At 45.9% G+C, this 18,857-nt stretch overlaps 1 protein-coding gene across 10 annotated transcripts in view; it reads left to right on the forward strand.

Annotated features, from left to right (window-relative positions):
• The first annotated feature begins 6,050 nt into the window (after positions 1 to 6,050).
• PDE5A (phosphodiesterase 5A) overlaps positions 6,051 to 18,857 on the forward strand; it is a 79,514-nt gene continuing 66,707 nt past the window's right edge. For 2 of the 10 annotated variants that reach the window (XM_053403530.1, XM_053403533.1), the window contains exon 1: positions 6,051 to 6,320. In XM_053403530.1, coding sequence (XP_053259505.1) covers positions 6,202 to 6,320 — 119 coding nt within the window. In that variant the 5' untranslated portion in view covers positions 6,051 to 6,201. The other 8 variants (XM_053403529.1, XM_053403531.1, XM_053403538.1 and 5 more) reach the window with 7 other exon arrangements.

Raw genomic sequence — 18,857 nt, forward strand, 5'->3', positions numbered from 1 at the left:
CCTTCTCAAAGTCCAGTAACCACTTGCCCGAGGCATGAGGACTCTGACAGGGTCCTAGAGTCCTCCTCCTCTTTCCCAAAGCTGGGCAAGTGTTTACTTTGGGCATGAGATGGGATAGCTCTAGGACCCTGCCAGAGCCTCGCACCTCCTTCTCAAAGTCCAGCATCTTGCTTTGCCAGCTTTGGGAAAGGCAGCACGAGGGCTGCAGTGTGTGTGTCAAAGTTTGGCCTTGCACAGGACAACGTATTACCAGGTCTGCACTTGAACCATGTAATATTGGTTAGGCTGAGAGGCAGTGATTGGCCCAAGGACACACAGTGAGTTTCATGGCTGACTAGGGATTTGAGTAGGGACGCGGGTAGCGCTGTGGGTTAAACCACAGAGCCTAGGACTTGCCGATCAGAAGGTCGGCGGTTTGAATCCTCACAACAGGGTGAGCTCCCGTTGCTCGGTCCCTGCTCCTGCCAACCTAGCAGTTCGAAAGCACATCAAAGTGCAAGTAGATAAATAGGTACCGCTCCGTCAGGAAGGTAAACAGCGTTTCCGTGCACTGCTCTGGTTTGTCAGAAGCAGCTTAGTCATGCTGGCCACATGACCCGGAAGCTGTACGCCAGCTTCCTCGGCCAATAAAGCAAGATGAGCGCCGCAACCCCAGAGTCGTCCGCAACTGGACCTAATGGTCAGAGGTCCCTTTACCTTTAAGGACTTGAACCCTGGTCTCTCAAGCTCTAGTCCAATACTCTTCCCACTAAACTATACTGGTTACAAGGTCCATATTGGCAGAGGAAAATCTTTCCTCCCAACTACCTCCTTTCAGTGCTCAGCATAATTGGCGATGCATATAGAAGACAAAATCCATTTTGGTGCTGCCGGTTCTTAAATCCTTTTCATTCAATATAAATCAGGGAGGATCAAGTGTTTTCAGGAAGCCTGCAGCAAACGGCATGCTGCAGTCTCCAGTTCATTGCCCAAAGGCTTCGTAAGCCTGTGATGGTCGATATCTTTGAACTACAAACACAGCTGCTAAGCAACTTCCCTCTTGCTTTGTTCTTCTATGGACTCTGCCCCCTTTGAGCTTTGGTTTATGGGTACGTGTTCCACTTGTCATATAAATAATGCTATTATTGGTGGCTTCCTGTTTTAAATAATTCAGTACGCAATTAATCTAACTAATATTCAGCCCCGATCGTCCAGAAAAGGTTCTTCACAAGTCCCTTTGGTGTTCCTCTTACATTTCTGGGTGGCACCATTAGGGCAATGTTTCATACATAATGGCTTGCAGCTAACTTGGCTTAAGGAACAAAGGGCACTTGCACTGAAAACCTTTACAGCATGAGCCATTCTGGGATAAATGGGAGCTGCGCACCAGCACTAGCACTGCTCTGTGTTTCTTTCCTTATGACTTATACAAGAAACAGTGGGTTGGAGCCCAACTTTCCAGCATTCCTCTTGTTTCTCAAAAGTACAGGCTTCTTGTTGGGGTAGACCACAACCACATCATAACATTTAAAGCACCATGATACCACTTGAAACAGTCATAGCTCTTCCTCCAAATAATTATGGGAGTTGTAGTTTATTAAGTGTGCTGAGACTTCTTAAAGGTAAAGGTAAAGTGACCCCTGACCATTAGGTCCAGTTGTGACCGACTCTGGGGTTGCGGCGCTCATCTCGCTTTACTGGCCGAGGGAGCCGGCGTACAGCTTCCGAGTCATGTGGCCAGCATGACAAAGCCGCTTGTGGCGAACCAGTGCAGCACACGGAAACGCCGTTTACCTTCCCGCAGGAGCGGTACCTATTTATCTACTTGCACTTTGATGTGCTTTCGAACTGCTAGGTTGGCAGGAGCAGGGACCGAGCAACGGGAGCTCACCCCTTCTCAGGGATTCGAACCACCCACCTTCTGATTGGCAAGTCCTAGGCTCTGTGGTTTAAGCCACAGCGCCACCCGCGTCCCTGCTGAGACTTCTTAGGAGACACCTATTTCCCTTGCAGAGCAGTACTTTCTAGAGCGGTTTAACAATCAAATCTCTCTTCACAGGAAACTCTGGCAACTGTACCTTTGTGAGGGGAATAAGGCTTTCCTAACAACTCTCAACACCCTTAATAAACTACACTTCCAGAGCTTACTGCTTCCTCTCTGTGTTCAAGAATTTAAATAATCCAAACCATTCACCAGAGCCAGTCCAGCTGCTGGGCCCAGCTGTGACCGATAAGCTGCATTAAGTACACAGGATTGCAGGGTCCTACAGAATAACTCACTTAAAAAATAAATAAATGATGTGGGACAGAAACTTGATGAGGCCTCTGCCGAAGCTCCAAGTACATTGTTCCTAGTGATTAAAATTATAGTGTACTTTGGACAAAGAATACATTACCCCAAACTTAGTGGAATCACAGAGCTATATGGGACCTCAGAGCTCTCCTAGTCTAACCCAAGCCAATGCAAGAAATTCACATGTTTGGCTTTTGGTCTCTATGAATCCCTAGGTTATGGTTCACCTAAGAGCATGAACACAGGCAAGTCCAGTATCCTGTTCTCACAGTGGTCAACCAGGTGCCCTTGGGAAGCCTGCAAATAGGACTTGAGAGCAACAGCCCTCTATCTTCCAGCGGTTTCCAGCAACTGTAATCAGAAGCATCCTTCCTCTGACATCTTTCACACATTCAGCCTATCCTTAATGTTTGAGTTAACTGCTCTGCACAATTGCGACACATATGGTAGAGACTGATTTCGACTTCATAAACGGGCCACTTCCTACTCTCTCTCTCTCTCTCTCTCTCTCTCTCTCTCTCTCTGGCTATAGCTTCTCTGCCCAGCTAGGAGTGAAGGAAACAGAACGTAGAGCCAGTGTGGAGGAAACCACTCATCACTCTGTGGCTGCTGAATACAGCCTTTCAGACTTCCTAGGCTAAGTCAACAAAGCCAGGTCTTTAGTAGTATGGTGTGATGGTACCTGAAAGGAATATGAAAGGATTGCCCCAAACTGCTAGGTCATTCTGACACTAAGCAATGCTTGCAGCTAAATCCAAATGTTCACCCTCACATTGGTGGCCCCCTTCTTTCCACCCATGTCTTAACCATCTGTGCAACCACCAGCCACTCCATGCTACAAACAGCAGATCATTCATAATCACAACATGCTGCCTGCATTTGTTCAAAATGTGGGCTCTCTGATTTCAAAACAGCTTCGTTAGTCTTTCCTTTAATCCTGTCAGTACCAATGTTCTGTTTAGATAATCTGAACATTTGTTTATTTTTGTGATATGGAGCCAATATGTATGTTTCTTCTTCTCTTTGCACATTCCCTTCTTGGCTGCATCCACCCCATACATTTAAACCACACAGGAACCTGGGAACTGCAGTACACACCACACAGAGCTACAATTCCCAGCACTCTTAACCAATTACAGTTCCCAGAATTGTATGGGCTGTAAATGTATGGGATGTTACGTAGCCTTAAACTTGGCTTTTCTTCCTTGTGTGATGGTTTGCAGAGTTACGCGGATTATGTTTTCAGTAACCTTCCATGTGTATTTGAAGAGATTTCCCATTCATTCAAATTAGTCTTTGGGAAAACAAAAGACCCTCCAAGGCATGCAAGAGTAACTGGGGCATCCCTCCAATTCAGAGGAAAGTAGTAGTTGTGGGGGAAACCACAGAGATGAAGTAGAGCCTTCCTGTCCTGATTCTGGGCTTCCCAAAAGCATCTGCTTGATCCCTGTGGGAAACAGGATGTTGGATGGGCCTTTGGGTTTGATATAGCAGGGCTCTTGGTATGTTCTTATTATCCACAGTGCTTTCCTTCCCAAGATGCAGAACACACAGTGCGTACATACGCAGTCTCTGCCTCACACACAGAGCTCATTTTGCCATCGGTCTTTTACATAAACAATAATTGTGTAAGAATAAGTAGATACCACCAGGATTTTGCATAGACTAATGTGCAAAAGGGACGCGGGTGGCGCTGTGGGTAAAAGCCTCAGCGCCTAGAGCTTGCCGATCGAAAGGTCGGCGGTTCGAACCCTGCCGCGTGCGCTCCCATTGCTCGGTCCCAGCGCCTGCCAACCTAGCAGTTCGAAAGCACCTCCGGGTGCAAGTAGATAAATAGGGACCGCTTACCAGCGGGAAGGTAAACGGTGTTTCCGTGTGCGGCTCTGGCTCGCCAGAGCAGCGATGTCACGCTGGCCACGTGACCCGGAAGTGTCTCCGGACAGCGCTGGCCCCTGGCCTCTTGAGTGAGATGGGCGCACAACCCCAGAGTCTGTCCAGACTGGCCCGTACGGGCAGGGATACCTTTACCTTTAATGTGCAAAAGGGGGGAAGGGATGTACACTCAAGTCAACCATCTGAATAACTTCCAAGTGTAAATGTAGAAACTACATGAAGCATGCTTTTTCATAGGCTGCATACACATCATACTTAAGCCACACTGCTCTTCCTAAAGAATCCTGGGAACTGTAGTTTTATCTCTCTCAGAGCTACAACTCCCAGCACCCTTTACAAACTACAGTTCCCAAGATTCTTTGGGGGAAGTTGTGTGCATACAGCCTCAGGCTTCAGCTGCATGTAAAGCCAAATGAACCTGCGAAGGTCAGAGGTGGAGGTGGCTACGCCTCCACTTTCCTTTTAAATGCATTCACTGTTAAGTGCTTTCATCCTTCATATTTAAAGCCCATTCAGGTAAACACATTTATGCTAACATTAAGAGATGTGCTTCAGAATGGCAGATTCAGCCAAATGGAAGCAGTAAAATGTGGGCTGATTGCAAGTAAATAAGCACAGATTCCTGTTTATCAACACTGATGTGTAACCATTTTTAAACTAGTGGTCTACATCTTCTTGCCATGTGGCAAAGAGACTCCAGCTACACCCCTTTTGTTGCCTGGGTGTCTTACAAGATACAGTAATGTGATAAGGTTTTTCTCACCACACAGCAAGATCACTGGCTTAATTGTGCCAACACTAAGTCACTATTTGGCCAGCTGCCCTCTGTATTCACCGCACGGCTGGGCTGACTCAGAGTATGCAGCAAAACAATTGTGTCAAGGCTGGCATCGTAAACAGGAACATAAAGTAGCTGGACAGCAAAGTGAAAATGGGTTGGGATAAACTATCGGGAAAGAATGATGGAACAGACATTTAATTTCCATTAATGATTAAACTTATATTACTGCCAAGAGACGACATGAGTTCTGGCAAAATAAGGAACGTGTTTTCTTTTTAATGCCCACATCTCCCTGAAGTGTAGAATCTAGCACTCTGCTTTGGGGACATTTTCATACAAGAGATTTTTTTGCAGCTTGCCCAGTGTACAACAGCCGTGCCAATGACTGAGAGCCAAGCAAACAATGCGTTTTTCATTATTTTTCTCTCACACTTAAAGACTTCAAACTTGACCACAAACCATGTTACAGGGACTCACTTGCGTTCTGGGGGCACTTTCATACAAGACGCTCAATAGTAAGAAGCCAGTGTGCCCTCTATTTTATCCTTTTGTAATTTGAAGGGGGCACTGCCTGGGTTCAGACCTTCCACACCTACCCCTTCCGTTTCCTGCCCGATACATTCACACGTGCACACCGTAAGTCAACAAGCGCTCTCGGCGAGCGGCCTATACGGAAAGGCAAAGGCTCTCCGTGCCTGCCTGCACGTGCCACCAGGGGCTGTAGGAGGAAACGTTTGAACCTTCCTTTCTGATCTCCCTGGAAGAGTGACACGCGATCGCGGGAGGCGAAAATGAAGGTCTTGAGGAGAAGGGGCAGAGAGAGAGACAGACTCGCCTTGCAGCATTCAGCGCGGGCTTTTGCGGGCAGCGACAGCCGGAGGAGGAGGAATCCCTCCTTGGGGAGCTGCGGCAGGCGCGGCGCGAGAGGTGGAACCGGCCGCCTGGCACGTTGGGGGCTGGATCCCCGCGGGGGAGGAGGCGTGGCGCTGGCTCCGGTCCGGGTACCGCGGGAAGGCACCTGGGAGCCCTGGAACCAGGAGATAGGCAGGGCTCCCGGGGGCGGGGCAGGGTGGAGACCTCGCGGCTCCGGCGCGCCTGGGGGATCGCGCCTTTCCAGGACTAGAGGAGAGCCCAGGAGGGCGCGGAGGGGGCGGACTGCAGGGTCAAGAGGTGAAATCAGCAGCAAGCCGTGAGGAGAGGAGCAGCCGGGGCAGGCATTGCGATCGCCTCGCTGCCGCCAGCGGACGATCTAGCCATGGAGGGCAGCTGCCACCCGCGGCTGCTGCAAGAGCAGAGCAAGGAGGAAGCGGTGGAAGCCTGGCTGGATGACCACGGGGACTTCACTCGCTCTTACTTCGTTCGGAAAGGGACAAGGTAAGAGCCAGGCTGCGAGGGGGACGCCGTCGCGCCAGCAGCGCGGGGTAGGTGGGTCGAGATCTCCCCTCCCCTTTCGCCGGAGCGAAGCCTCGCTGCAAAGCTGGAAGCAACAAACAAACAGGCGCTCTGTGTTGCTGCCCGAACCCTTCCCCGTGCAAATAATTCTCCTGGGTTTCTCTGCGGTGCAATCTGTGCCGTCGCTTGGCAGGCTGTTGCCCAGCTCCAGTTAAGATCTCTCCCCCACCCCGCTTTTTGGCTCGACAGATGGAGCCGTGACCATTCCCTTCAGCGCCTCGTTCACATAGGGCAGCAGCAATGCTCCTGTCCGGAGACTGAAATAATGCACGCTGCAGGTAACATTCAGGCGTCTGTTGAGAGCGCTTCCGAAGAATCCCCCCCCCCCCGCCAGCAAAGCCCTGAAAGAGTTGGGTACAACTTTTGCTAGATGCACGCGAGACTAGATCCCTGCGCGTAAGGCCGAGCTCCCCAGCGCGCAGACCACGAGGGCTGCGCGTTGGACTTGCTGCTGTGGGGCTAACTTCCGAGTCAAAGTGCATAGGAGCGGCCTGCTGAACGCAGTTCCATGGCATCAGAGCTCCAGTGAAAAATGTTTAGGATGCCGCTCTTTCGGAACAAACACACCCTGCAGAGCTAGGATGCAGTTCTCCAGCGCTCTTTCTGGGGAAGTCTGGAGTAAGCCGTATTCAGCTTTCAGTAAAGAAGCACAGGACACGCCTGTCAGTCCACTTTTGCAGCCAACAGGATCTGCAGATCCCTTAAGACGGTGTGTTCGCACATCGGCTTCCAGTTCCAGTGAGGGTTACCAGCTATTTACTTTAAGACCTACCCGTTTGTTTGTTTTTAATCGGGTTCCTTAATCACATCCCCATATAATGCAAAGGACTTTATTTTAGGACATCCCAGTTACATGGGATCCTAGTGAAGATTCCAGTGGGTTGCAATCTTCCCTTGCCCTTTTGTGTTGGACAATTTGACAACTGTAAAAGCGAATAGGATTATTATTTTTCAAACTCCAGCCATCTATGGGCTGGCGAGAAGCTTTAGAATTAATTGATAAGGAGACATTTATTTGAGTATACTGAAGGTATTGGATGAGAGGATTGTGCTTCAGTTTCACTGACCACAAGACAGTAAGGGAGAGTGAGTAGAGCCTGTGAATTGTCATGTAGGTAGGACCTAAGGTCTGGGATGGCGGAACCAGATGTTACTAGACTACAGTTCCCATTATCCATAACCATTGGCTATGCTGGCTGGGACTGATGGGAGTTGGAGTCCAAGAGCATCTGGAAAGCCGCAGGTTTGCCAGTCCCAGCCTAAGGAAAATTAAGGCCAATGTTGCAAATCAAAGGTTATATTCAGCTTTCATGTTTTGAGAATGAAATCCACTTTGTTGTTGTTTAGTCATTTAGTCGTGTCTGACTCTTCGTGACCCATGGACCAGAGCATGCCAGGCACTCCTGTCTTCCACTGCCTCCTGCAGTTTGGTCAGACTCATGTTTGTAGCTTCGAGAACACTGTCCAACCATCTCGTCCTCTGTCGTCCCCTTCTCCTTGTGCCCTCCATCTTTCCCAACATCAGGGTCTTTTCCAGGGAGTCTTCTCTTCTCATGAGGTGGCCAAAGTATTGGAGCCTCAGCTTTACGATCTGTCCTTCCAGTGAGCACTCAGGGCTGATTTCCTTCAGAATGGAGAGGTTTGATCTTCTTGTAGTCCATGGGACTCTCAAAAGTCTCTTCCAGCACCAGAATTCAAAAGCATTCAATTCTTCAGCGATCAGCCTTCTTTATGGTCCAGCTCTCACTCCCGCTTACTTCCTTATATTTAATACCCTTATATTTCAACACAAGGTGGCCTAGATGTTGTTTCCTGGCTGCCACTCACCCAAATACCGGTAACCCTGGGAAGCTGGAGTAGCTTCCGCAGAGTGGCATTCCCAAGTGCCTGCAGACCACACCCAAAGGACAGGCTTTCCTTGGGGGCTTGGACACGGAAGCCAAGGGCTTTCTGCTGGGCTAAAATGGGCTTAGATGTGGGGAGGCGGGTTTGTGAGGGCGCAAACCGTGGTGTTTGGTGGACGCTGGGGAAGCGGTGCCTCCTCGCTTTGCTGCCAAGCGATGGCTGCGATGAGGCGATCCATGGCGAGAAGTTGGTAGCGCAACTCTGCGGTAAGTTTACGCAGAGAAGCCCCTATCGGCGAACGAGGCGTGGTCCCCGCTCCCCGCCAGGGGGCAGCGCTGCGCTACACGCCGCTCTAGTGACAGCTCAGCCAGGACAAGAAGTTTTCCCTGGGAATTTATTCTCCGCGAGGGTGGGTTTTATTTTGCCTTTTTTTCTCTCTCCCTTCCCCTTTTTTTCTGTATGGGGGAAGGACGGGTGGGATGTTGTTCCGCCAAGATTTACTGCCGAGATAGATCAAAGCCGCGCGCCTGGATTCCCTCCTGGCTCCTTTTCTTGTTTGACATGCTGCCTTTCGGAGACAAAACGAGGTATATTTCCTCCCCTTCCCCTGGAGCGCCGAGGACCCGCTGCTCGGCCCGCGGGATCGCGGCTATTTTTAGCAGCGGAGTCAGGTTTCCATTTTGAAGGGTTATAAACAAAAGAGCGGACGGGACGATGCGCAGAGAGAGAGAGGTTTCCAGAGCTCCCCGGTGGAGAGGCAGGCAGGCAAGGAAAAAGTCTCCCGGCCTCCCTGCGCTGTCCTTTGGGGCGCCTCCGGGATCGCCTCTTGCATCGAGCTCGCCCTGCGCGCCGCTCTCTCCAGGGCTTCTCTCCAGGGCTTCGCCATCTGCTGCTGCTCCGCCGGCTTCCCGGATCCCTTAAGCGGCGAGGGATGGGCTTTGCCTGACTTGGCCGCGGCGGTGCCTCTCCGCCTGGGATGGTGCGGTAAGGCAAAGAGGCTCCCATCAATTATTGACTCGCAGGTTGCTCGGGTCACTGCCTCCCATCTGCGTCTGGCAAGCTCCCCTTCCTGCTGTTTGCCTTTTCTTTTCATTTTTTTAAGGTTCTCTCAACAGGCAGGTTCTTCTCCTCTATGCCCCCATCCGAGATTTCGAGCCCAAATAAGTAAATAAATCAGAATAGGACTTTAACCAGGGGGGGAGGCGAGGCTGAGATGCTAGCAGAGGTGTCATTGCGCCTGGTCTGCAGCGCTTTTACTTGTTTGGAAGTAAGTTATTGCGCTCTTCCTGCGCGCGGTTGGAAGATTTCTTGAAGCCCGCAGCATTTTGGGGAGGGGGGGGGATGCAGCCTCTTATTCACGCCGCTGATACTTCAGCGGAAGTTACTTCCGTGTAATGTGTTGGGGGTTTATCGCCGCCTGCCAAGGGGAAGTGTGGAAATGGGGTGAAACTGCAGTGGCATAACGCTGATGCTTTGTGGTAAGAACTTTACGCAGGAAAGCACTAATAGATTAAACCCCAAACATAGCAGCTGTGTAATATTTGGCACAGGCTTTCAGAATCCTTACTTGCTTTTTTATGTAGTTATAGGCATAATGCATCTAATGTGTTCCAGGTCATGGGGTCAAGTGATCCCCTTCTGCCTTCCATTCACTTTGGTACATCACGCCACTAATGATGTTGGCAACAGTTCTTAAATGCACCCAGATATATTGTGAATATGTACTGTGTGACACTTGCCACATTTGGATGTTCATAAATTCTGCTCTTTATGGTGTAGGATATAGTATAATTATTGCATGCATAATCATTGGAGCAGCATGCTCTGATTTGCGTATCAATCTGTTAAGGTTCTGTTGATTAATAACTGGGAGCTGATTTTGGTTAGTGAAGTTGAGAGGCAAATGCACAGATACACATATTTTAGACTGTTTCAATTGTGGTGTGTACCTGTCACAGGAAATGGAAAAATAATGGCTTTTCCTACTTAACTGCTGGGGGAAAGAAATGGTTAAGTTTTAAATTATCTCCCAATTTCTCAAAATGACATTGATACCTGACCTTTCAGTAATGTGCTAATTTACTTTAATTCTGTTAGTTGATTAATTGACTGAAAGGCAGACAATCAACTAAAACAGCATTAAACTATGCTTTGGTGTATTTTATATACGGCTGTCTTTATTAGCTGCATTATCTATTGATAGGCATAGACATATTTAATGCATATGTGATCCCAATTATGTATAGTTTAATTGTTCATATCACATATTACAGTGTTACATGTTCTGCAGTCTAGTGGGATCCCTGTCTAGAGATGTATAAGGCTAGCATATTATAGGACACCTTTTCTTAATGTCAAACAGGGACCTTTTAAGCTACCCTTGAGTAATACCAGTTTTTCAAGCTAAGATACTTCCTTTATAGGCTGATTATATCAATGTTACATTTGAAGTAAGTCCTTCAGATTTGATCATGGCTTAATCTGTGCATTCCTATAAATTTGTACCAGAAGCAAGCCCTACCGCATTTAGCATGGCATACCCCTTAGTAAGTGTGTTTAGATTTGCAGCCTTAGAAACTGAAAGTTGTTCCGAATTGATATAAAATTGTGTTGGCTTGTTGTTTTTAGCCTGTGAAGATGGATGAATGGCCATTTTTAATTGCTGGGAATTGTTTTGTGTTGACCGTAAAGATACATTATTGCTAAAGCTTAAGTAAAATGCTATACCATATTCCTAACATGATCACAGTCTCCTGTTTTTAACTTTAGGGCTTGTTTGGAAACACCCTGTAAGGCTCTACTGTGAGTTCAGAATTGTTTACAAAAATTTTGTGTGTTAAATTTGGCGGAAATCAGTCTTCAAAACTTATTTTATAAACTTACAGCTGTGAAATGTGGAAGGTGGTTCCTCTTTTGTATATCTGTTTGAAAGTTAACTGTTTGAAAATAAAAGGGTGTGTTTCCATCTTAAATAATCTTCTAAAAAGATACCTATTTGTGCATTTTATAATGTTGCATACTGAAGTCATGATAATACCATGGGGGAGGCAGTTTGAAAGTTGTGGTCAATGCATCCGATTTAGTCCAAGGTCAAACCCTCCTGGCAAGGTATTCAGATATGTCCAGCGAATGTTCAGCAGCTTGTATAAACATGCTAGATTTTTGCAGCAATTCTGAATTCCATGTTGATTAGCTGAACTGATTGATGCCTTATGGGAGGCAGAGCTTGTCCTTTTCTTCTGATAGCAACATGCTTTCTTATAAATGACAACAGCTTGGTGAGTAGAGTTATGAGAAGTTGGGAATGTAAATTTTTTAACAACAAATGGGACCTGTAAAAAAAGTGTTGTGACTTGGAATGCTCCTGTTCAAGATACTGCATTCCATTCCCCTACCCTCCTAGTTTTCAGGCATTTTTTAACCCCCGGTGGCGCTGTGGGTTAAACCACAGAGCCTAGGACTTGCCGATCAGAAGGTCGGCGGTTCGAATCCCCGTGACGGGGTGAGCTCCTGTTGTTTGGTCCCAGCTTCTGCCAACCTAGCAGTTCAAAAGCACATCAAAGTGCAAGTAGATAAATAGGTACTGCTCTGGCAGGAAGGTAAATGGCATTTCCGTGCGCTGCTCTGGTTCACCAGAAGCAGCTTAGTCATGCTGGCCACATGACCCGGAAGCTGCACGCCGACTCCCTCGGCCAATAAAGCGAGATGAGTGCTGCAACCCCAGAGTCGGCCACGACTGGACCTAATGGTCAGGGGTCCCTTTACGTTTTACCATCAACATTCCATGTCCACTGAGCATGCTCAGTTTTTGTTGGACTGTTTTAGGGGTTTCCACCCACCTTGGTTTCCCCACCACTGCTGAAGGATTGTGTACTTCTGCAAGATTTGGGGTTCACCTGAGAATTCAGATACCTTTCTTGTGTGTGAATTACTATTGTTTTTTGACCCTTATTCAGAGAGCTGATTGAACCAATGTTACCAAAGAGTTTCATTTTGCCAATTGACCTACAGGTGCTTACAAAAAGAGTTCCTTACACAACTATGGATTTGCAAGCATGGCTCGTCAAATTGGCAGGTGGTGTAGGGGAAAGGAACATTCAGAAGCGATGGTTTCCAAGATTTGCTCATCAGGCAGGCGGGACATTGGAACTCAGACTTGGGACAGTTGCCCTTTGAGGAAAGGCTGCCGTATTGGGGCTTTTCAGTTTAGAGAAAGAAAAGCAAATAAGGGGAGTAGGGGGTACATGAAAGAGATGCGTGGCATGCTGCATTGCAGGGGTTTGGACTAGATGATCATTGGGGTCCCTTCCAACTCTACAATTCTATGATACTATGATTCTATGATGCATGGTTTGGGGAAGGTGGATAGGGAGAATTCCTTCCTCCCTCTCTCGTAACACTAGAGCTCAGAGCCATCCAGCAAAGCTGAATGTTGGAAGATTCAGGGCAGATGAAAGAAAATGCTGCTTCACACAGCACATAGCTAGAACTATGGGTAGCGATCAAGGAGGACGGCATTAAAATAGGTTAGACAAATTCATAAATGGTCAATTGCTACTAATCACAATAGCTATGTTCTTCTGCTTCTGCTCTTGGAAGCATTATGCCTCCGAATTGCTGTTTCTGGGGCTCACAGGTGGGGAGAGTGCTGTTCCGCTCAGGTCCTGCTTGCGTGCTTTCCATGGGGCATCTGTGTGAACAGAACACTGAACAAAATGGGACAGTGGCCTCATCCAGCAGGACCCTTCCAATGTTCTGTTCCTGGGACACATTTTTTTATTTACGTCCTGTTTAGCACGTCTCCTAAAACCTATGTTATTTGTCTCACTATCTGCTGTGGCTGAAACTGCCTATTATATAATTTCAATGGAAGGGAAACATCAAAGAATAATGCAGTAAACCATGCAATTATTTACGTAACATTTGCAGACTAAAATATCCACAGCATACTGCTCATATTTGCTTGTGTGATTTCAGTGGTGTACATTTAGGCTTGGTTACAGTCACATGAATGATTGTGAAGACGGAGTCAGGGATAGATGCTCCAAACTACTAACATAGTAATGGTGATTTGTTTATGGGTAAATAAAAAATGCATGAAACCCATTCCAATCTGGGTTTACTCAACAGTATGTTCCACTGTGTTCATAGGGCTTTCTTCCAGGTAATGGGTGCAACCTCTGTGTTCTTGAGTTCTAATCCTTGGCATGTGTCAGCCTCATTTGTCTAGAAAAGCTTCTGCAATCAATTTTGAAACAGTTTTGCCGAGAGTTCATGTATTCTGAACCCATCCATATTATTCATAGGTAGGCTTAATTATATTCATTAGGGCTTTTCTCCCAAGTATGCACCGGTAGATAGGAGTGCAGCTTTGAATTTATAATATCAGAATCCCCACAGCGTACTCTTCAAATGGCATCTTCAGCATCAGAGGGACACCGCCTTCATGTTTTGTTTTAACTTTCTATGTTTCTGCTCACAGTTGTCACTTGCAGTTCATGTTTATCTTGTAATACATTTAACTTATTTCACCCTAAGAGAACTAAGAGAGGGCTCCGGCATTGTATTTATAACAGGGCCTACTGAAGTTTAAGCTATATAAACAATTTGGGTGTGATTCTTTCCAGGCTATACATGTGCGGAGTAGGTTGTGTGTTCACAGTAATTTTAAAAAGCCTCCTTGACTGGGGGGGGTGCGTTCAGCAGAGGTTTGGGATCACAGCCCCTCCTTCTTTAGTGAACAGACAGTTGTTTGGACTTGGGCTTAAAGTGCAGTGTACATAAGCAGTTCCACGCACAGAGAACATGGGAAGGATCAAGCCCAATATTTTAAAAAGTATTCAGTGAGCTTTGGGAGGAATTACTTTGTATAAAGATACTCCTTAAAGCCATTATCTTATAACCCCGTTTTATTTTTTCCTTTTTAAAAGGCCATAAGACATACTTGAATTAACAGGACTTCATAAGAATCTATGAGATCACACCAGGAGCAGGGCTTGCTTTGGAAACTGGATCTGTGTTCTCGAATGTTTAGCATTCCTCAGTACGAGCTATAAGGCGGGGACTGTTCTTTGGCATGATGACAAGGCAGTTCTTTTACTGAAAGCCCACGGAAATATGCAGGATGCACAGAAGTACAGCTCTGGACCCCCAAAGTCCATAGATCTTGCTCAGAAGAAGTTCTTGGAGAGTTGTGACCTTATCAACCATTTTGATACAGCGTAGCCCAGGGGTAGGCAGCCTAAGGCCCATGGGCTGGATGCGGCCCAATCGCCTTCTCAATCTGGCCCATGGATGGTCTGGGAATCAGCTTGTTTTTATATGAGTAGAATGTGTCCTTTATTTAAAATGCATCTCTAGGTTATTTGTGGGGCCTGCCTGGTGTTTTTACATGAGTAGAATGTGTGCTTTTATTTAAAATGCATCTCTAGGTTATTTGTGGGGGCTGCCTGGTGTTTTTACATGAGTAGAATGTGTGCTTTTATTTAAAATGCATCTCTGGGTTATTTGTGGGGCATAGGAATTCATTCATTTTTTTCCTTCAAAATATAGTCCGGCCCACCACATGGTCTGAGGGACGGTGGGCCGGCCCATGGCTGAAAAAGGTTGCTGACCCCTGGTGTAGCCTTTGCCTATCTGATACCTTCCATGTTTTGAACTATAGTTCCTAGCCCCAGCCAGCATGGCTGTGTTGGCTGGAGCTGGTGAGAGTTATAGTTCAAAACAGATGATGGGTACCAGGTTGGCAAAGGCTGATCTAGCAGTATGTTCTGGATCTGGGTTTTTAGCATTTTCAGCCAGCAAAAAACTGCCAGCAAAATTATTGGCTTACCCTTATTTACCTGTAAACTGGAATACTAGGATCTTTCTTAAAGACATCCCTTAAAGATTGCTCGATGAGATGATGAATGAAAACCATCTCACTTTAATAAGAGTTTCATTAGTCATTCAGTATCCCTCACCTTAGCTCCTAAAATAGATGTTCAGCACTGTGTGGAAGTGTAAGGAGGCCACGGATAACTGTGCATATTCATTTCTGCAGCGAAAACAGCGCGTCCCTTCCAGTAGATAAGCGTCCCTAATATGCTGCTGGAGCTGAAAATATGTTGCTGTTTTCTTCAAGGGTCTGGATTCACTTGGGACCGAGAAGGGAGTGCAATTTCGAAAACCCTTATCTGGGAGGGTACAAACATTCCCTCCGACGCACATGCCCTTGTCTCTGGGTCTGTCATTCTTCTCTGGCTGCCAATCACTTTATTTCAGCTTGCATCTCAGACAGCAGTTGATTCCATTTTCCTGATGTTTCTTTACACGATGCAGGTGGTTTTAGGGTGTCTCAACTGGTGTGGCTGCACTGGGCATCACGCTGCATGGGGCACCACAACTATGCTATAGAATGAAGCATAATTTTAGTGTTGCACAGGGTGCCCCTAATATTTGAGAGCCCAAAGTCCGCCATTGTACTTGATAATTTCTGCATTTTATTTGCTCTTTCACACAACAAAACAGCCACCTTTGCAAACCTAGCAGAATATAGTGGAATCTGGCACCTATTTCTTTGTTAGTATTTTCACCAAAGAATCTGTTTGCAACTGTGTTAAACCAGAAAAATGCAGGAGTAAAACTGACAAAATTTAGGCATTAAAGCATCATACAGTTTTTCTGCAGTTTTCATGGGTGAATCATGTGGGGGAACAGAAGTGCGTAAATGCTGGGGGAGTAGCAACATGTCCAGTGATGTTTATTGGGTCATACGTGGTGTAAAATAAATTTAGTGGAACATGCAAATGTATATGTAAAAAAACCCCCATGGTTCCATGTTGTAACAGGTACTGTGGTGTTAAAGGAGTGTTCGAAATTGGGATAGAAGTGCTAGTATTGTTGTTGTTGTTTAGTCGTGTCCAACTCTTTGTGACCCCATGGACCAGAGCACACCAGGCACTCCTGTCTTCCGCTGCCTCCCACAGTTTGGTCAAACTCATGCTGGTAGCTTCGAGAACACTGTCCAACCATCTCGTCCTCTGTCGTCCCCTTCTCCTTGTGCCCTCCATCTTTCCCAACATCAGGGTCTTTTCCAGGGAGTCTTCTCTTCTCATGAGGTGGCCAAAGTATTGGAGCCTCAGCTTCACGATCTGTCCTTCCAGTGAGCACTCAGGGCTGATTTCCCTAAGAATGGATAGGTTTGATCTTCTTGCAGTCCATGGGACTCTCAAGAGTCTCCCCAGCACCATAATTCAAAAGCATCAATTCTTCGGTGATCAGCCTTCTTTATGGTCCAGCTCTCACTTCCATACATCACTACTGGGAAAACCATAGCTTTAACTATACAGACCTTTGTCAGCAAGGTGATGTCTCTGCTTTTTAAGATGCTGTCTAGGTTTGTCATCACTTTGCTCCCAAGAAGCAGGCGTCTTTTAATTTTGTGACTGCTGTCACCATCTGCAGTGATCATGAAGCCCAAGAAAGTAAAATTTCTCACTGCCTCCATTTCTTCAAAGTAACACAGCCTCATGTCTGAATGCAACCTTCTTCTCATTATGAATGAATGTGCTCTATTCACTTGGGTCTGATTTGGATCTGAAGAGCTATGTGAACAATTGCCTGAATATATGTGGATATTTCTGCCCATCCCTGCAGGAAGGAGAAAATATCTGTAGAAATAGACAGTGCTTTTTTTCTTTAAAAAAATTAAAATGTTTAGGGGTACTCTCATAATGATTCAAGAAAATCACCATTTTATTGTTCAAATCGGGGGAAATAAATACAGTAAATGGACAAAAGTACAAAGATTCACAAAATGTTTAGGGGTATGCGTCCCCCTGCATCCCCCCAGAAAAAAGCACTGGAAATAGGGATGCAGTTTTGCACATTCTTTGAGGGCAAATCCAAACTGAATTCATGCTAGGGGTAGGAATATTGCAAATCACATTTTATATTTAGTTAATTGGCACAAAATGTGCCTTGATAGGATCAACACTCTGTACCTGGAATATCACATATATTTGGCATTTCACCCATATTCAAACACGAAATTGGTTCAGCTTTTGGTTGTTGACCATCAGTTACCTTACAACTCAGTTTGCATTCTATGGAAATTACTTTTCCATTAATTGAAAAAGTTTATTAACGGTGGGGGAGAATAGACATGCTAATGAATTATCACTTTTGTTTCTTTTGATCAGATTTAGGAATGAGAAATATAGATTTTAGCAAGAAGCAATGGTGTAGTCCTGAATCTGAAGTGCAGGAGCTTATCATAACTTGAGTCCTAAATTCCAGCAGATTTTATATACCGGTAGTTTCTGTCTGTCTGTCTGTCTGTCTGTCTGTGTCTCTCTCTCTCTCTTACACACACACACACACACACACACACACACACACACACACCCTCCACTGCATCACTGCCACGAAGATGTGTCCCTGTCAGAATTCAATCCCTTTTGTGCCAGAAAGTGTGGTATTCTTTCTCCCAGTACTGAAGATTATAGCTGGTTTCTATTATGCTAGTCCTGTTATTAATAACTCCCAGCTATGCAGAATCACAAGTTCATCTTTTCCAAAATGTTAGATTAGCATTTTTTGAAAAATGAGATTTGAAATTGCAAAATACTTATATGTACAGTGCAATCCAATGTTTTCGGAGTGTTCCAATGGTTATAGAGAGCTATGGTGATGGTGCAAGCAGGAGGCCAGTAGCTTGATGGCATTTAAAATTGTTTTTAGCTTTGTGCCCTTTGTCACACTGCCATGTTTACAAGTTCTCAGAAACTGTGAGGACTATGAACTTACAAAATTTGAGGATCATAGTAGGATTCCCTAAGATGTTGCTTCTAGGAAGGTCTGATTTTACTAATTTTTTTTTGCACTTTAAAATTCCATTTTAAGATCTCAGTATAAGCAGTTTCAAGAAAACAAATCCTACCCAGAAGTGTCTTCTGGAAGCCCCATGTCACATGACAAATGGCTGTATTTCATAATTGACAGTGGTTTCCTTTTGTATGTTCATGAGCTTTTGTCACATGTGACAAGCAGGTCAAGGAATCACAAAATGCCCTAAACAGAAATTTAATTTTGTGTCAGGTAGCTGTGAGATTCCCTGAGAATGGTTTGAAAATATATACAGCTACATTTATGTTCCTCCCCTCCACTAAGGAGCCGAGAGTTCACAACAAGCCTCTGAGGTAGGCTAGGCAGGGAGACAGTGACTTGCCCAAGATGAGATAGATCTGAAGGGGGATTTGAATTCCTTTTAAAAACAAATTTCAAGACCAGTGCTCCATCCTCTGCATCTTATATCCAAGCATGTGCATCCACAGTTTATAAAACAAGCAAGAAGCTAAACCCATCTCATAGAAGTGGTCATTTTCTTTGCAGGCTATGAAATAACATTTTGGTTTTTGGCTCCATTCTGCCATCTCCAGAGCTCTACTCAATCTCTGTACCAAGTGCTCTAGCAGGCAGTGACCCATAATTACAGTAGATTTGCTCTGTAATATAATAACGTGCCTCTGCCTGCTGTAAACCTTGGATCTGAGATAAAATGCGCATGATGAATAGTGTGCGTTAAAAAAAAATCCTTGGAAGATATAAAAAGGGGAATCCTGCGCTGACCAA

The sequence above is a fragment of the Podarcis raffonei genome, chromosome 9 (genome assembly GCF_027172205.1).
Source record: "Podarcis raffonei isolate rPodRaf1 chromosome 9, rPodRaf1.pri, whole genome shotgun sequence".
Classification (NCBI taxonomy): Eukaryota; Metazoa; Chordata; class Lepidosauria; order Squamata; family Lacertidae; genus Podarcis; species Podarcis raffonei.